The 17,334-nt window shown below is 48.4% G+C and overlaps 6 protein-coding genes across 6 annotated transcripts; 3 read left to right on the top strand and 3 right to left on the bottom strand.

The window, feature by feature from the left end:
* Positions 1-624: 624 nt before the first annotated feature.
* K444DRAFT_547178 (carboxylesteras-like protein) lies at positions 625-2,458 on the top strand (the record flags this gene model as incomplete). The annotated part of the gene is made up of 7 exons (XM_024876288.1): positions 625-1,127; positions 1,179-1,259; positions 1,313-1,727; positions 1,776-1,906; positions 1,960-2,057; positions 2,115-2,201; positions 2,271-2,458. 7 exons carry the CDS (start codon positions 625-627, stop codon positions 2,456-2,458), a joined length of 1,503 nt encoding a protein of 500 aa, XP_024727519.1.
* Positions 2,459-2,976: 518 nt separating this feature from the next.
* On the bottom strand, positions 2,977-4,009 carry K444DRAFT_637964 (uncharacterized protein; the record flags this gene model as incomplete). The annotated part of the gene is made up of 2 exons (XM_024884193.1): positions 2,977-3,586; positions 3,648-4,009. The coding sequence occupies 2 exons, from the start codon at positions 4,007-4,009 to the stop codon at positions 2,977-2,979; spliced, it is 972 nt and encodes a 323-aa protein (XP_024727518.1).
* A 3,110-nt stretch (positions 4,010-7,119) lies between these two features.
* Positions 7,120-7,548, bottom strand: K444DRAFT_637963 (uncharacterized protein; the record flags this gene model as incomplete). Its single annotated transcript, XM_024884192.1, has 1 exon — positions 7,120-7,548. One exon carries the CDS (start codon positions 7,546-7,548, stop codon positions 7,120-7,122), a length of 429 nt encoding a protein of 142 aa, XP_024727517.1.
* A 1,831-nt stretch (positions 7,549-9,379) lies between these two features.
* K444DRAFT_547711 (FAD/NAD(P)-binding domain-containing protein) lies at positions 9,380-11,112 on the top strand (the record flags this gene model as incomplete). The annotated part of the gene is made up of 5 exons (XM_024876323.1): positions 9,380-9,510; positions 9,562-9,738; positions 9,787-10,057; positions 10,105-10,251; positions 10,300-11,112. The coding sequence occupies 5 exons, from the start codon at positions 9,380-9,382 to the stop codon at positions 11,110-11,112; spliced, it is 1,539 nt and encodes a 512-aa protein (XP_024727516.1).
* An 872-nt stretch (positions 11,113-11,984) lies between these two features.
* Positions 11,985-13,748, top strand: K444DRAFT_670294 (FAD-binding domain-containing protein). The gene is made up of 4 exons (XM_024887607.1): positions 11,985-12,098; positions 12,159-12,767; positions 12,836-13,194; positions 13,258-13,748. The coding sequence occupies exons 1-4, from the start codon at positions 12,018-12,020 to the stop codon at positions 13,493-13,495; spliced, it is 1,287 nt and encodes a 428-aa protein (XP_024727515.1). The 5' UTR covers positions 11,985-12,017; the 3' UTR covers positions 13,496-13,748.
* Positions 13,749-13,853: 105 nt separating this feature from the next.
* Positions 13,854-16,062, bottom strand: K444DRAFT_576232 (uncharacterized protein). Its single transcript, XM_024877511.1, has 2 exons — positions 15,662-16,062; positions 13,854-15,614 (listed from the first exon to the last, which is right to left on the bottom strand). Exons 1-2 carry the CDS (start codon positions 15,981-15,983, stop codon positions 14,020-14,022), a joined length of 1,917 nt encoding a protein of 638 aa, XP_024727514.1. The 5' UTR covers positions 15,984-16,062; the 3' UTR covers positions 13,854-14,019.
* Between the last annotated feature and the right edge of the window lie 1,272 nt (positions 16,063-17,334).

Genomic DNA, 17,334 nt, shown 5'->3' with positions numbered 1-17,334 from the left:
GGACAGTTCCCCTATTGAGATCTAAGTCCGATACTGCGGGGTTACCCCTCAATGGCTTGTGCCCACTTACGAAGGCCTACGGCATTAAAAAATCGTCTAAATTGCTAAGCGAGAGCCTTAAAAATCATTCCCCCCCATTCAAAAATTCGCGAAAAACGTCCCTATAATTTTAAAGTCACCAAAATACAAATGAAGGATACTTGAGCTTCTTTTCTATTCTATCAAGCTCAAACTAAAGCATACGAATGTGGTGGCGTTGTGACGCACAATTTTCAAAACTAAGACATATTGGTGTTCCTTGACTAGCGAATATGGACGATTTTTAATGCCGTCGGCCTTCGTATGCAAGTTTCCCTAGCAAAATTGAAATATCACTGCTAGCAACCCCACTTTTGCTATGTCGTTAGACGTCAAGAAGCTCTCAAGACGGAAGGTTTATGGGTGTATTTTTATCCGGTTCAGGACAAACCATTTTCCACATTCCCGCACAAGTGATCGGCATGTCTACCCTCATGGCCATACACAAATTCCGGCTTTGTTATAAACCGACTCCCTCTCATGCTCCTGTAACTTCATCCGAGCCGACTGTTCATTTTGAAAGCTTACAAATGGTTTTTGGACAGTATGTTGACCTTCTCACTCGCTTTTGTTGGCTTAATCTTACCAACTGCTTTATGCAATGATGGATTAATAGTCCAGACAACCAGTGGAGAACTACACGGCTTCATAAACCAAAGCGCTCCTCTCGTACGTCAGTTCTTGGGAGTTCCCTATGCGGAACCTCCGATTGGAAATTTGAGATTCGCACCACCTCAAGCAAAAGCCAACGGTGGGGTGATAAATGCAACTGCATTCGCACCAGTATGTATGCAACAGTTCAGCAATAGCTCGACCATATACACAGCCCAAGTTCCACAATTCCTCATCAATGGAGGACAGTCGGAAGATTGCCTTTACCTCCATATCTGGGCTCCCGCCTTGAAGACAGAGAGTCCTCAGGAACAAGCTCTTCCGGTGTTTCTATACATCCCCGGAGGTGGTTTCACTAGTGGAGGGGCCAACTCATTGTACAAGATTCCTGATAAATGGATTCAAAGAACTCAGTCACATATTGTGGTGGTCATGAAGTGAGATGCCTTCTCTCCTCTGTCAGCACCATGAAGTTGACTGTGTTGAAGCTATCGGGTGAACGTATTCGGCTATCCCAATGCTAAAGGCCTGATTGATGCGAATCCCGGGCTTCTCGATCAGCGGAAAGCGTGAGTTACTTCTGGCAAGTATTTTTGATCGTGTTATTGACAAAGAGATATAGGATTGAATGGACACGAGACAATATCGCCGCCTTTGGAGGCGACCCCAAACGCATTACCTTGTGGGGTCAGTCAGCAGGAGGGGCAAGCACCTCGATCTACGGTTATGCTTGGCCAGATGACCCTATAGTATCAAGCCTCATCTGTGACTCTGGTGCGGCTGGTCTCCTAGGAAGCGGCGACAATGGACATACCAACTTCACATTCCTCGCAGGTCTGGTTGGCTGCGGTGGCTTGGATGCTCAAACCGAACTTTCATGTGTCCGCAACGTTTCCGCGGCCACATTAGAGAATGCCCTCTCGAACTATGGAATCAACGGGACGAAGCCTGCGATTTCGTTCACGCCGTTCCCAGACAATAAGACCGCGTTTTCAAATGCCACCGACAGAGCCGTGAAGGGATTCGTGGCCAAAATTGTAAGCATCGTCTTGTGTCTTCATTTTATGAGCTGATGCCTCTCAAAGCCTGCGATCTTGGGCAGCAACGCGAATGAGGGTGCTGGCTTCGTGCCTTATACAACCAACGGGCCAGGAGCAGCGGCGCTCTTCTCAGCAACGGAGAGCATTATTGCTTGTCCAGTTAGCAAAGAGATCCGGTACGAGGTATCCTACCACAGTCAAACGTTCTTATCTTCTCACATCTCTACAGTACCCGAAACCTAGTCGGTCTTCCCACCTATCGCTACCAGTACGCTGGCAATTTCTCAAACATATCTCCCGTTGATTGGATGGGCGCCTATCATAGCTGTAAGTGTTCTTAATCCAACAGTGGCCGTGCGTGAATAGCCTGATAACCAGGGCTAGCTGAACTGCCCCTGCTCTTTGGAACGCATTACGAATTCCGCGGTCCATCGACAAGTTTTGAGTACAACGTCTCACATGCAATGGAAGGTAAGTCGTCCTCCTTCAAATAATACCCACGCTAGTACAACTCCTGTTTTCCCACCTGTTAATGACCAGTCACAACCCTCTGGCTCTCATTCGCATCTAATCCTACTGGTGGTCCCGCTCGATGGACGGCGGAAGAAGGGTACTTCGCCTGGCCAGAGTATCAACAGAATACGAGTTCGATGCTTCTGTTTGCTTCGGGAGATAGTTTGCAGCGGCTTGTTCCTGGGCAGAGGATTGATGGTAATTGTACTAAATGAAAGTATGTTGCTCTCATTTGAGAGATTACCTAGGCCGTATCTTAGACGTCCATCAACTTGCTAATGGTGTTAGTTACGGAAGCCACAGGTCGGTGAGTAAGTGTGTGCCGCGAACTCATCATGTGACACGTTCATCGAAGCAGAGTTTGCTAGAAGTGGCTGGAGTGTACTGTCTTTTATTGAAGCCGCGTCAAGTGCGGGGGTTGCAGCGTTCGTAAATGAGTTCATGATTTCAATCCAAGGCAACCCCTTTGTAATCTTTCAAATACCCTGTCTCAAAGAGTTACCATTGTTCAAAGATAAAGCTTAAAGAATATTCTCCCGCAAATCAAAGGCTATTGGTCTAATTTCCACAGCAAACTTGATAAAAATGCCCCTATCTCTCATGTTTTCTTATCAAAACGTAAATAGCTTTTAGTTTTCAATTCCCAAATCAAACTTCAGCCAAGGAGTGCCTTCTGAGCACATGAAATCGTTAGCTGCGAAGAAAATTCATGCAAAAGATATTTGCGTACCGCTCAACTCCACCGAGTCTGGTACCCATCCCAATACGGCTGAGCCTCCGCATTATACCCTTGTGTTGATGCGGCAGGATATGTGCCGTCTGGGAAGTTGGTGGTGTTCGTGGTCACCTGGGGGGTTGCACGGGTTTCAGGAGTGGTGCTCCATGCTGTGCTGCTCTGGTAACCACCCATGGAGTTGGTGGACGGGGAGGCGGTGGTGGCCGCCAGAGGAGTTTCACGAGCTTCAGGAGGGGAGCTCCATGCTGCGCTCAGTTGGTAATCACCAGATGATTTGGTGGGATACTTTGCGGCGGACGCGGAGGTGGAAGTGAATGTATTAGAGGATTGAGAGGTGAAAGGTTGGGAGTTGTACTTTTCAGAGCCAAGTTGACAAGTAGAAGTGTATGTTGATGGCTCGCTACTTTGGTAATCCCAGACTGTATTCTGCATGGTAGGCTGGGTACCGCCATATACCTGCTGCATTGAAGACGGAGTGGAGGCTGGGCTCGGCCCAGAGTTCGTGGATCGGTAGGCAGAAACAGGCTTCTCCCTGTCTAGATTCGAAGATGCGCCAGAAGATTCAATTTCTTTCCACTCTTTGACATACTTTTGCAAAGCTCTTATCCTTGAAAAGTCTGTTAGCAGCCATTCAAAGTCCTGTGAAGAGGCTTTTATTGGGGACTCACTTTGCGTCCTTTCCAAGGAGCCTCCTATCCCGCATTCTTTGTACCTTCTCGTTAGGTTTCCCGTTGGCCCAATCCTGGCCTTGCAATCGTTTCAAGATACTCTCCAAAGAATTGGTTTTCTGAACGTCTTTGCCACTTGGAGATTCGTTCGGCTCAGCTTGCAAACGCAAAATCTCAGTTTTGAATTTCTCAAACTCTCTTTTGATGATGATGTTCTTGAGATTTTCGTTCCACAGTTTACCGTAGCCATGATTCTTCAATCTGACTTTCCATTCGTCATAGCTCCGACCCTGTCCGAGGAGACTCTCGATCTCTACATCGGGCACACCGTAGTTTGGCAGTGAGGTTTGCTTCGAGGACATAACCGTGGTATCAAACGTATCGAAAGACGGAATAGTTATGTGATGAAGTGCAGCTTGGCCTTGACGAGAGGGATGGACTGTTTCTGCAATATACAGCAGTTCCAACCCCGCTTCGCGGTTATCTGAATAATTGAGAAACTTCCCACTGCAAAAATAGTGATACTCGCTGCACAGTGCCTCCCATCTCGCTCCGCCAACACCATGCGCGCAATGGCCAACGAAGTCACGGTCGTGTCAAACGTGGGCGGCAACTGTAGGAACCCGAATCTAAGTGCCCAAACCGATTCCACAGCCAACAGAAGCGTGTTGTTCCTTATTCATGATGCGACTCGTGCCCAACCGAGAAACGGAGGGTGCGCCACGCTGGGGAGTGGGTGTCTTTATCTCGATAGCTCAGGCCGCCCCTTGTGAGCATCACCGATCCTGCGATTGGATGCTTCCTAAAACAAACATTGTGCATTTGATGATTTCCCTGCATCAGCACGCCACAACCCAAGATCAGTATTCATTTTTCTTTAATGGGCAAAAGCTGTCAAGCGGAGTCGAATGAAAGAACTACCCGCAGCGATCTGGACGCCATAATTCTTATCTCAATTGAGCCAGCAGTATTCGAGTATTAAGCGTCATGTGACCAATTAAATACCGGTATGCTGGGTCGATCTCATGAGACATTTGTTGGTTCGAGGCGGTTGAGTCTGCGCGTCATCATACAGTTGTGTTGTCCACGGGTGCTGAAGCTTGAGCGAGGCTGCAGTTGCCTTACATCGTGTATTGGAGCAGAAGGCTCAGGAGAAATGATGAGTTACTCACCCCTACCCAAGAGGCTGCTTTCATGGCGGACACTTCACTTCGTCTCATTAACGCCTGAGGAGCTCGACGCCCAATGTCCGCTTTCTACGCCACCCCATCTTTCTTTGCCCCCGCTTAAAAAGACACCACGATGCCCCGAGTGTGCCACAGCTGTGGCATAGTAAACGAGATGGGCGTTAGGTGGTCTTGGGTGGCGATGGTCAATCCTTCATGATAAGGAGATCCTTTGCCCTCCACTCATCCTTCGAACGCCTTACTTTTCGTTTGAAAAGCTGCACAAAGCGTTCGCCTCACTTGTGAAGGGAAGGGAGTATAATCTGAAAACTCGAATGCGATGAGGGAGGAACTATTATTGGGCCGCTTTGCTGGACATCACGGCATCACCCTATTTTTAAACGGTTCATTCGATCAGGCGCAAAACTTTCTTTTAGGACTCGGAAGAATTGTCGGGCCATGATTGCCACTTCACGATAATCTTTCTTGCGGATCGGTGTTTGTTGTCTCTTCAAACTTTCCAGTCTTGTCAAGACACGAAATACCTGCAGACAGACCATACGAATCCGATGAGAGGGGGGAAGCACCATTCCCGGGTTTTCAAACTTTTATCCGCGAACTTTCAAATGTGGTATTTTGGTTTATGCAATTTAACGAATTAAGCTATACGCGCAAGACCTAACACGCGGCACTGGTGCGTGCAAGGAGAAGGCGTGATTGAGGTTTACGCGCAGGACATGAAGGAGATGTATACATAATGGAGAATTCCGCATTCTACTTTCCCAGCTTTGCCTTTTCGGCGTCTAATCTCAGCCAAATTGCATCTTTTGGAAAACGCAGTTGTGTGTACCAACCGAGCTCTTACTTCTTCCTCGAGCTCTCTACATTTACTGACCAGAATATAGAAATCCCCTGAAAAGGATTTCTCGGAACTTTTTACACAGAGCTGTGGCATAATTCATCTTCTGAACCTGGAAGGCGAAGTGTTGTGGTGGAATACGTTCTGGTCTGCTCTCATGGCAGACGAAACTCCACCAAGTCCTCCTCCTCCTCCACAAACGCAGCCGCGGCCGCAGCCGAGCGATCCCTGTAAGATGAACTTTTCACCTCCTTCAGCTCTCCATGGCGTTATTTATGATACTGATGACTTTGGGTAGCCCAGGGGACCTGAGGTGAACGGCATTGGTTCATCGTGAGGCGTGCATCTCTTCAAGGATGAACAGCGGGGTCTGATACTAGGGGGAAGAGACGAGCCTGATACAACCAGAGGCTGCTGAATATTTCATTTACTTTGGGCGAACCTCGTCTAGTCTGGATTTAGTTGTATTGGAATCAAGAATGAAATTACGTTGTCTTGAGCCCTTCGCTCATACCATGTTCGCTTAGCACCGAACTCTCCGCAAGACACTTCAAAAACTTCGAGTGACGCCCGGATCGCTGACGATGAATGATCTAACTAACGTAATCCGAGGGTATTTAGTTTTCTTTTGAATGGGAACAAACTTGGGTTACCTCTCAAGGCATGGTCGTTCCTTTGAAGTGTTCTGAGCGAGTTTCAGCATCTGCACGGGGAATTTGGACGCCGACCTGGAGACACGGGGGGTAATAGGCCCAACAATGCCGGAAATCTACACCCAAAGAAGTCAAACTCGGTCTAGTTTAGAATTCTAGAGCGAGGATAATCAGCAGGATCTAAGCCCTACAAATTAAAGCATCTGTAAGCTGACCTCACCCCTATCGGAAGCGACTCTGCCGAGAGAACCTTAATTGGCCAACTGCAGCTTGTTAATGGGTGGAATATCAATGGCAGTTATACTGGAGGAGATATTTTCTGCTTGTATTTTGGGGCTGAACTCGCTGTGGCCTAATCACCCAAGCAAACTTTACCCGAGCCGTCCTCAAATGCATTTCTGTTGCACTCGGATCAGTGGTTCGATGATACCTGCCTAACATTGTCGGTTTAGAACCCAAAGTTGACAATATTGAGCGAGTTTAGACTCTGCTATCGATATCGGGCAGTTCCTGCAACATCGAATGGACGGTGTTCGTCATGTGAAATCCAGTTACTCGCGGAAGTACACATGAAGATATGGCTTATGGGTTACAGGCAAAGTTTTGGTCCCGATAACAACTAGCAAAGCTAGTGCGTCTATTATTTCCTAATGTTTCATGTCTACTCTCGTGTGCCAACGTGTGGCAACTTGGCCGACTCTGTCTTTGTCTCTGTTCCCATCTAAAAGAATACGCTCCTTCAAAATTGCAAAAACTAGCAAACCTGTACCGCGTCCCTTGACAACATAAATTCGCTATCCTACTGTCATCGTATCCTGGATCGTTTGTGAAGTCCATCGAGAGCTATCTGGCGCCGTCCCAGGATGCTTACTCTCAACCCTCTCATAGGCTTGGCCCTCCTCGCCACTGGCGGCAAACTGGACCAGCAAGACGTAATGCGCCTGCAGGGGTTCTACCTTGCTCCTTCCAACGAGGACGCACTGGAGAGGTTGAGTTATGGCGCGAGGCTGGTCGTCCAAGATCATCTGTCCACCTTGTGTCTCTACAATTTTCCAAACTGGCGCTTCTAGCTCGAGTATTCGTGCAGTGTTGCCTTCACCCTCGCGCCTCGCGTCGATTGTCGTCCAGAACACCCGGCTGTCGTGCTCTTGCAAAAGGTGATGTGATATCTTCGCACCAGGAAGCTTGGCCGAAGAGAATGGTAGTGTAGCGGATAAACCCATCGTAGGCCATCCACGACCAAGGCAGCACTCGATTGCCACCACGGGACGGCTCGGTTCGTTTTAGGACGTCGGCGGATCGCTGCCAGAGCAGACAGCGGTGCAAGTACCTGTCGAAAACCCCTAATCCACCAGTCGTATCGAAGGTGTTGAGGAATCTGGCCTCGAGCCCTTTAATAGCGACAGGCCGATCTGATGGGAATGATAAAGCTAGTCTCGAGTATCGCTCGTACAGGGCTTGGAAGAGCTCGATCATCATTCCTTCCACGTACTTCTCTGCAGGATTAGGAAAGTTGGCGTCCCCAAGAAAGGACGCTTTACGACTTTTGTGACACGTTTGGTTAGCGTCGAGTCTCGAAGGCGTATAGGGAAGGGAGCTTTAATACAGCCACGAACGGTCGAGGAGTATGGAGAAGGTCACACCCAACTTTTTCGTCTTGGTCATCGTTTCACACCGCACGCCTCTTCCGTATTCCCAATAAGACTGCGTCTGCATAAAGTAAATCGCCTGACGGTTCCGGGATCACTATCACTAACTTCAAGAAGGCGCGTGGGAAGAAAGTCAAGATTTTTCGGGTCGGATTGATGAGTGGTGTCACAGCAGGTGATCCATTCCCTGAGGACTTTGAGGTGGGTACTCTCAAACTCCGCTCCTCGAACTCTCAAGACCCACCAATCCTAGATCCTAATCTCTTCTCAAACGATCTGGAGAGGCAACTTCTTTACACATTCGGTCAACCGACGATTTGAATAATGCAGGGACCAGCAGAGTAGAAATATGGTGCAAGGGAATATGGGGTCGATGAGTCAATACGGAATAATTTGTCGGACGAATCGATGAACATAAGATTATTTATGCGCCGAGGAGTTTGCGTCATGGAAGTGGGACGTGGGCTATGTGGTTGGTGGTTGATTCTAAGTGTTGGGTGAAAGGGCTGGAGGGCGTGATTGCAGTTGATTCCCTCATCCTCCCTAATCCGTTGGGTGCGCATTTTCAGGCTAATGTTTATGCTGTGGCAGAAATGGTTTGTGAAAGCCTTTTTTGAGTCGAGCTGGAGATGCTAATCACGTATAGATGGCGGACGTTCTCATTGGAGAACACAGACCTGGGAGCATCTCGACATGGATCCCTCGCCCTCTCCTACTTAACTATTAGTAAACAAACAATATGAACGTGTCATGCCGGTAAATAGAAATTTCGAAATCAAATAAATAAAGTGCAGAAATTTGAAGTTTAGAAACTTCCTCGGACATACCGAGAGCGGTTCCACCATGTGTTTGAATCGTGCCCACAACTGAGTGTACTCAAATGGAAAGGGCAACAAACTCACGGCTTTTCTGCACCCTCCATCGTCTAGCCCTAATAATAGTTAGCCCATTACCGATCATAAGGCTACTCTTGCATCCCATCTGTCAGCACATCAGCCGCCATCCGCATACCCACCTAATCGGTCCCGTTCCCTCCTCCCATTCGCCAAAACAGTGAGGCGAGAAATGGCGAAATAAGTTGCCTCTATAACGAATCCAGTTCCTATCTATATCGTTATCTGCGCGCCATTCCCATAATTATATTCACGCTTCAATCGATTTCCTAAACAGATTATGCCTATTTTGAGGGTTTTTATGAAGGGAAAGTGAGTGCAAACTCAAAAAGTGACAGGCAAGCGTGGCGGACTTTAATATTTGGTCGCCCGTATGGTGGCGCTGGTAAGCTAAAGTCTGACTAACTGTTACACAGGACATTACCTCACGACAAAGTATAACTCAGAAAGAATTGCCTTTTTCAATTCCTGTAGTTCGTATATTTAAGAATTGACGATTTCGTCCTTGGAAAATGGGCTCTCACCAGAAGCGTGTCGCAGTTATAGGAGCAGGCGTAAGCGGTATTGTCGGTGCGAAGCATCTCAAAGAGTCCGGGTTAGAAGTTGTGGTATTCGAGAGATCAAGGCAAGCGGGTGGGAATTGGTTAGTTTGACGCCCAGGAGGTGGGGGGGAGTGTGAAGTTGATGATTTTAGGGTTTATGATGAGCGGAAACCAATTGAGCCAAATTATCCTTCCGTTACCCCTTCGATCGCGGATTTTGTTGTTGAAGGGAAAGGGGAGAGAAGTGGAGTTGTGAATGGGGCGAAAAGTATCGATGGAGAGAGAGGATACTGGAGCGAAGAGGAAGAATTGAGATTTGCGCCTCCTGGGTATGTTTTCGTGCTACTATTTTGCGGGAACTATGTTGATTCTGTCAGACCAGCATATTCCGGACTAACAAACAACGTCTCAACAAAGTTGCAACAGTTGAAAGGCTTCCCTTGGAAAGAAGGAACACCAGACTTTGTCAATGTCCGTGCAAAACAGGGGTACCTCCAGTCCTACTCAAAATATTTTAGGGTTGAAACGTTGATAAGGTACAACACTCGAGTTGAGAAACTTCAAAAGATAAATGGAAAGTGGTGGGTCAATTCGACGACATTGATTCGGGATGGACCGAGAAAAGGAAAGCATGCAAATGAGTTTGAGGTGAGGGTTAGTATCCAAACAGGCGCAGAGAGGTTGACTTAATACAGGGGTTTGATTTGGTCGTGGTAGCTTCTGGACATTACCACAGCCCAAATGTACCTGATATTCCCGGGTTGAAAGAATGGAAGAGTAGATGGCCGGAAAGAGTCTCACACTCGAAAGCATACAGAAGACCAGAAGACTTCAAAGATCAGGTGAGAACCGGGACTTGATATCAACTTCGAGACTGACATAAAAGTCAGACCGTGCTTCTTATCGGAGCCGGAGTGTCCTCAATGGACATTGGAAGAGAAATCTCGCAAATGGCCCAGAAAATCTATCAATCCTCTCGTGGCGGGCCTTTTGATGTCCCAAAAGTCATGCTTTCCCCAGAAACCGAACGGGTTGCGGGCATCGCTTCTTTCCAACACCCTTCCAAAGACCAAGACAGGCCTGGATCCGTAAAACTTGTTGACGGAACCGTTCTGACTGGCATCGATCGAGTCGTAATCTGCACCGGCTACCACTTCTCCCTACCATTTTTACGAGATTTGCACGACGACTCCGCAACTCCTGAGCAAGCCATCGACACAGTCCTCGTAACAGACGGCACACAAATACACAACCTCCACAAAGACATCTTCTACATTCCGGATCCCACGCTCGCATTTGTCGGAATACCGTTCTACACCGCCACGTTCACGTTCTTCGAATTCCAAGCTATCGCTGTAGCAGCAGTATTTTCTGGCCGAGCATGTGTTCCATCAAAAGAAGAGATGCAAGCAGAATATAAGGAAAGAGTGAAGCAAAAAGGAGCTGGAAGAGGGATTCATGATTTGAAAGGCACGTCGGTGCTGTATGTCGATGAGTTGGCGGGATGGTTGAATAATCAGGCGGAGGTTACCGGTGCGGAGAAGGTGGAGGGGTATTCGAAGGAGTGGCAAGAGGAGTCAAAACTGATTCCTGAAAAGTATATCAAGCTTATAAAGTCGAAGGACACCAAAGGGAATGATTCGGGAAGCGCCTTGGACCTGCAATCGCGGACCAAACCTCTTGAATTTGAGAATGACGCTTAAGAGGGGCAGTTCATAATAGATATACTTTGATATGGCTGTTATGCCAACTTTCCTCATTTCCGTATCAATGGAAGAGTTCTCGGTGGGTCTTGTAAGTATCAACTTATGCAAACAGACTGACCAGTTTCCGTATCCAGCTAGGCTGCGCAGGAAGGTTCCGCCTGCCCCGAGGGGAGCTGATGCTTATCGATCATACTTCATTTTCTTTTAGAAAATGAAGAAAGAGAAAAAGGCTCGAATTTATTTATGGCGATGTTACCTGAATAATTGGGGAAGTCTACGTTCCTCTCACCTCCTATCGTTCTCAATCTGGAGATGTTACATTAAGCGACATCCCCTGAAAAGGGGCTTCGCTTGGTGCTTGATTTCAGGGTGTCTCCCTGGCCGAGCCCTGTATGAACCTTGTGGGGAAAGGCAACCGACACCTGTGGCGGCCCTGATATTAGAAAGGTATACCACCCAAACGTTAACTGCACACGGCATATGATCCCTTCAATGATCTCCCATCATCGCCCTCAGCTTATTCATCCAAAGGCGGGGTGCATCTGAAATACGAGCAGCGGACAAAGTGCGGCGGCAGATCTCACAAGTCCGTAATCTGAGATCAGCGCTACATTGTTACACCATCAGCGCTACTAACCCCCTCCTCACATACCTCCTTTAAAAGTGATATAAGTCGGCCGCACGGCACTCCCGATCTCGAATTCATATGCTCGCAAATTTTCTTTCTCAAATCCCGAGTTTCACCAAATAATCACCACTCCTCCCTTCCGCGAGATCGAGATCGGAAGAGTGTCAGGATGAACGCAGGCGTTTCACAGGCTATGGCCTTGCAGCTCGGAGGCGTCCTATCCGACGGAGCTCACATTTTTACAAATCCCGAGTTAACAGCATTCAAAGACTCCATGTCCCGTTGGACAGACGTCAACAAGCAAACACCGACCGCAATTTTGCAGCCCGCATCCGAACTCGACGTTGAGAAAATCGTACCACCCCCTGTCCCCTGTCCCTTCTCCCTTTTACCAACACTAACACACGCTTTGCAGGTCTACAAAGCCGTCAAAGCCAAAATCCCAATCATCATCAAGTCCGGCGGCAACAGTCCTTGGTCCACCATCTCGTCTGGAGGATGGATCATCGACCTCTCGCTCCTCTCCAACTTCTCCCTGGACACGCAAAACCAAACCGCAACAATCCAGCCAGGCGTGCTCTCCAAGACCATCAACGTCGCCGTTCAAGAAGCCGGTTTCTGCATCCAATCACCCGGGTCGGCGAAAGTCTCTTGCGTTGGTTTCCTGCTCGGTGGTGGAAGCAGTTATCTAAATGGTTTGTATGGAATGGGTGTTGATAGTTTGGTTAGTGCTAGGGTGGTTACGGCGTACCCGGAAGAGGGGACCGTCGTGTGCAGTGAAGAGGAGAATGAAGAGCTGCTTTGGGCGATCAAGGGTGCGGGACAGTTTTTCGGTGTTGTTACTGAAGTCACGATGAAGATGTATCCGTTGAAGGAGGAGGAAGGACCACTGAGCTGGACGATGGTCTTTACGACGGATAAGATGAAGGAAGTAGCGCTGGCATTAGAGGAGGTTAGCAAGGGGGAACAGGTGGTTAGGAGTCCTGGGTTGGCGATGGTTATGGCGATGCCTGGTTTTCGGAAGGTATGTATTTCGCCCACCACTCTCAGCTTGATTTTGGGGGAAGAACGCTGATGGGATGGATGGAGCAGCCAGGTATCATGGTCAGCCTCATACATTTTCGGCCCGAAGACGAAGCAGAGAAGATCATGGCTCCCCTCTTGGAACTTGATCCGGCTCAACAGATCAAGAAAGTCGTACCGTGGGGCAATATGACGGATTCGGCTGATATGCTTGCCGGTCATGGCGGAATCAAGACTCTACATTCGTGCGGTATGAAGGAGTTTGATGGGAAGAAGTTTGAGAAAAGTTTGGAGTTGTGGGAGAAGATCGACAAGGAAGTTCCGGGTGCGAAGGGATGCGCTTTTATAATGAATTGGTTTGCGCTGGATGGGGTGAAGATAAAGGAAGGGACTAGTGCGTGGAGCCATAGGGATATGGGGGTCTGGAGGTAGGCAAACCCCCACTTTCTCGTGTCTTGATTGCAGTGAACAGAAGAACTGACGAATTGAAGCATGCATTTAATCAGTGCTGAAGACGAGGCTTCACATAATGCTGCGGTTGAACTCTCGAAAGAGTATTTCGACATGTGCCAGGCAGATCTGCAGAAGTCTGAGAAGGCACTGTTTCCAAACCACTGGCGGGGCAAGGACCTTGACAGACGCTTTCGAGGACAGGGAACGGTCAAGAGGTTGAGGGTTTTGAAGGAGTTGTGGGATCCGGAAGGAGTCTTCACGAAGCAGTTCTTGTGAAGATGGGGAGAACGACATTGATGCATTCACTCGTGGCTTTGGCAGACTGGTGGCGTGGTAGATGTTCAACAGACAGTAATGGACTTACAGTTGTATTCGGACTAGGACATGAGCTTGGGAGTTGGTGTTTTGCGGACAAAACCTTGTCGGTTGCTTGGCGTCCGGATGCTTTGTCAGTAATGTTATGAACCTAATCGAGAAGCAGCTGGCTGGAATAAAGGGAACAAAGGGTCCACCCGACAAACTTGCAGTGAAAGACTTATCATGCGCTCCAAGGATCATGCCAATTGACTCTAAAATTGACAGCTTGTTCGTGAAGAAGGAAACTGGTTTGATTCAAAAGAACATTAAGTAGATTGTCATTCATTCATATCTCGTGGCGTGCCGGCGCTCAAAATGGTCATAACCTGGTCTCTCGTCCCATATATCTCAGCATGAAGTAAAATAACTAAGACATGCCATTTTCGTCAACATAGTGCAGAAAAATAAGAACTATCCGTCGCAAGCGGAGGGAACACCCCTACCTATGCTAAGTCATCATCATAAGGAGGACCCAGTTTCCAACCAGCACGCTTGAACCTCTTTTGCACGCCTTTGTTCAACCCCATGAATCGCATCTCAACGCGAGGACCACCGTATAAACAGATTTCGGTCTTGATATCTTCAAATGCCTGCATACCGGAAGCATCGATGAAAGATGTAGCGGAGAGATCGAGCACGAGGACGCGGAGACGAGGAATAAATATATCTGTGTTACTGACTCCGGCGAGGCGGCGCAGACGCCCGATGTGCTTCTCACGTTTGTAGTTCCATGCTCGTTGAAGATCCTCGTTTTCGGTCATTGGTATGCCGAATTGATAGGTTAACGTCGTATCGATGACGTGTCTCTTGATCCTCTCGGCGTTGGCGAAAATGACGTCTGTTTCTAGACTCATGACTTGGGTTCCAGGGGGGATGGGGTCATCTTTTGCCAACCACGGTGGAGTGAGGGATTTATATCTGCATTCGAGGTCGGCTTTTAAGATGGCACTTGGGCGTGAGAACATGATGCGGAGGATGGTGTAGGAGACCATGATGCCCAGACCTACGGAGATACCGATTGTATTGCCCATCAGTATGACGATGTTGAATGTCATGAAAAAGGTGCCGAAGTCTGTGAACGAAACCCTCCAGAGTTTTTTAATGGCGGCCAATGGGGGCAATTGACCGATTGTTGCGACAAGAATGACGCCCGCAATGACCGGCATTGGGATATATTGGAGGAAGCCGCTGCCTACATACATGCCGCCAAGAACAGTGACGGAGGTAAATATTCCGCCGAGAGGACTTTTGACTCCAGAATCTGAGTTGGCTGCTGCACGAGGTAGGTCGCCTCCCCCCACAGGCATTCCACCGAACAAGGAGGTGATGAAGTTGACGAATCCTAGGTAGAACATTTCCTGACTCGAGTCGATGGCGTATCCATTCTTTCGTCCAAATGCTTTCGCAAAAGCGACATGCTCCAACATGATAGTGATGGTGAGTGTAAGGCTTGGGACGAATAGCCTTTGAGCAAGAGTCATGAGAGGGATCTGAGGCATTGGCAGCTCTGTTTTGATGGGACCAATAATATGCCAAACAGGCTGCTTCAGATCTTTGTTGATGAAGAAGCTGGCCGCAGTGAAGATGCTGATGATGAGGAGATTTCGCTGGATGGCGAGGATCCTCACCATCTCATTTTTATGGCCCCATTTCTTCCCGACGAACCGAAGCATTGCCAGCAGGACGATGGATGCGGCCGCAAGACCGATCGAGGCAGGTTTTGTTTGGCCCAACTTTTGGATGATCTCTGGCATCATCTGAGAAAATACAAGACTGGTACCTGTCAAGCCAAGAACTGCCGGAAGCTGTGTGACAATTACTACATTGGCAACAGCGACCAGGAGCCCCAGAATCATCGGCAGAGAGAGGAGATCGAAGATGAATCCAAAATTCAGAAGTCCCAGCATCATTGACCACATTCCGATACAGAATGACAGAACAGCAGCGACGAGTGGTGGGGAAACCTTAGATGGGGCCAAGGAGAGGATAATCTGCCCGGTAAGGAGTGCAGTGGTCGATGTTGGTCCGGTGCTAATATCTGGGCACAAGTTAGCTATAGATATTTGGTTTGCTCACTTTCTATACCTTTGGTACTTCCCATAATGGCATAGATGAGCCCTGGCAACCAGCTTGCAAGGAGTGCTTGCTGGACCGGCAGTCCAGCGAGGGTTGAATACATCACTGCTTGTGGAATTAGAAGCATCCCAACTGACGACCCTGCAATTGCATCCCCGATGAGCCATTTTGGCACATATCCCGTTATCCATTGTACGATCGGTACTTTGTTGCTGAAATATCTCCCCGCGCCTGCACGAACTCCTCTCGCACCCAGAACAACTCCCACGCCGACTCTGCTCAGATTGACATCTTGCTTGATCGCGGTGATCTTGGCGGCGATATAATTCATGATGAGATATAGCCTGGACTCAATCCAAGCTCTTCATTCCCGTTCTGATAAGTTGCAACTGCAGTCGATGGCGTGGGCGACGCTCGATGAGCGGATGCTGATCTAGAATCGAAAGGAATGGATGAGTGCACCTAGTTATAAGAGCCCCAGGAAAACAGCCTCGAAATACCTTCAAACATCAGATATTAGACGATGGAAAGCTTACCAGCGCGAAGCAAAGCCTCGAGTCGCGGCCCGTTTCATGGGATGTATCCTCAGAGACAGCTGTTCAGGCTTCCAGATACTTTCACCATTCGGCCATAAAGAAACTTTGGGATCCATGACATTTCAGGGGTCAAAGCCAATGAGAACCATACTCGCCGTATCGGATGTTGAGGATGTCTCTGGAACGTGGCAATAGAGTTTCCTAGAGACACTATGGCCTGATTCTGGCATGACTCGTGATCTCTCCGAGCTCATACTTGAACTCGGGGAAGGTGAGCATGTCCCAGCAGCGAGTTGGATCGTGGGAGGGGTCAAAACAACAACCGTAAACCAGAGCTCGACACGCGACACCTTGGATAACTTCATCCAAACAATTCGGGAATAAAAATTCGCGCTGTCTGCTGTATGCCTGAGAAGAAGTCGAAGAGACTCCTCGAACGACGTTCTCAAACCTCGAGATCGTTTTGCTCTAGGGTAGCAGTGTCGTTTATGCTTTCTCAGCACTGCAACGTTAACTTCCTCTCGGCGCACTCGAGTGACCTGCCACTAGTTGAAAGAATTGACATATCGTCGTTGATAAAGACGCGCAAGCCCATGTGCTGCGCAAAGGTTCCAAAGTTAGAAGACCGGCACTTGTCTCCCGCAAGTGCACTCCTGGGGTTTGAATGGAGTGAAGTGTGGAGAGAAAAGTTTGAGGTTGAGTTGGTGGGTCGTTGCCCGGCCAAAACTGCGACAACCCCTCGCCACCCTCCGCATTCAGCTGGCCAATTAATGAATAGGAATTATGAATAGGAATTATGAAGCTATCCCTTCATCTGGTGAGACATGGTCCGTACTAGCGGCCGCACACGAATATCCCTTGTTAGGTAAGAATACAACCATCTCCTCCAATCAGGCTATCCGCAGGATGCGGCCGTTAGTACGGACCATGTCTCAGTGGACGAAGGGATAATATCGCTATCGTTGGCCTTGGTTTTCGTCATATGATCAATTATTCAAACAAAAACTCTAAGGTACAATAATTATGCAGCAAAATAGCCCTAATTAGTGCAAAACCCCTTACAAATCGGCTAAAGTGAAATTACGATTTTCAGACCACGGCGACCGCGACCATATCGCTATCCCCCCCCCCCCCCCAAAAGCCCCC

The sequence above is a fragment of the Hyaloscypha bicolor genome, assembly GCF_002865645.1.
Source record: "Hyaloscypha bicolor E unplaced genomic scaffold K444scaffold_183, whole genome shotgun sequence".
NCBI classification, from domain to species: domain Eukaryota; kingdom Fungi; phylum Ascomycota; class Leotiomycetes; order Helotiales; family Hyaloscyphaceae; genus Hyaloscypha; species Hyaloscypha bicolor.
This window is presented reverse-complemented; position numbering and strand designations above follow the sequence as displayed.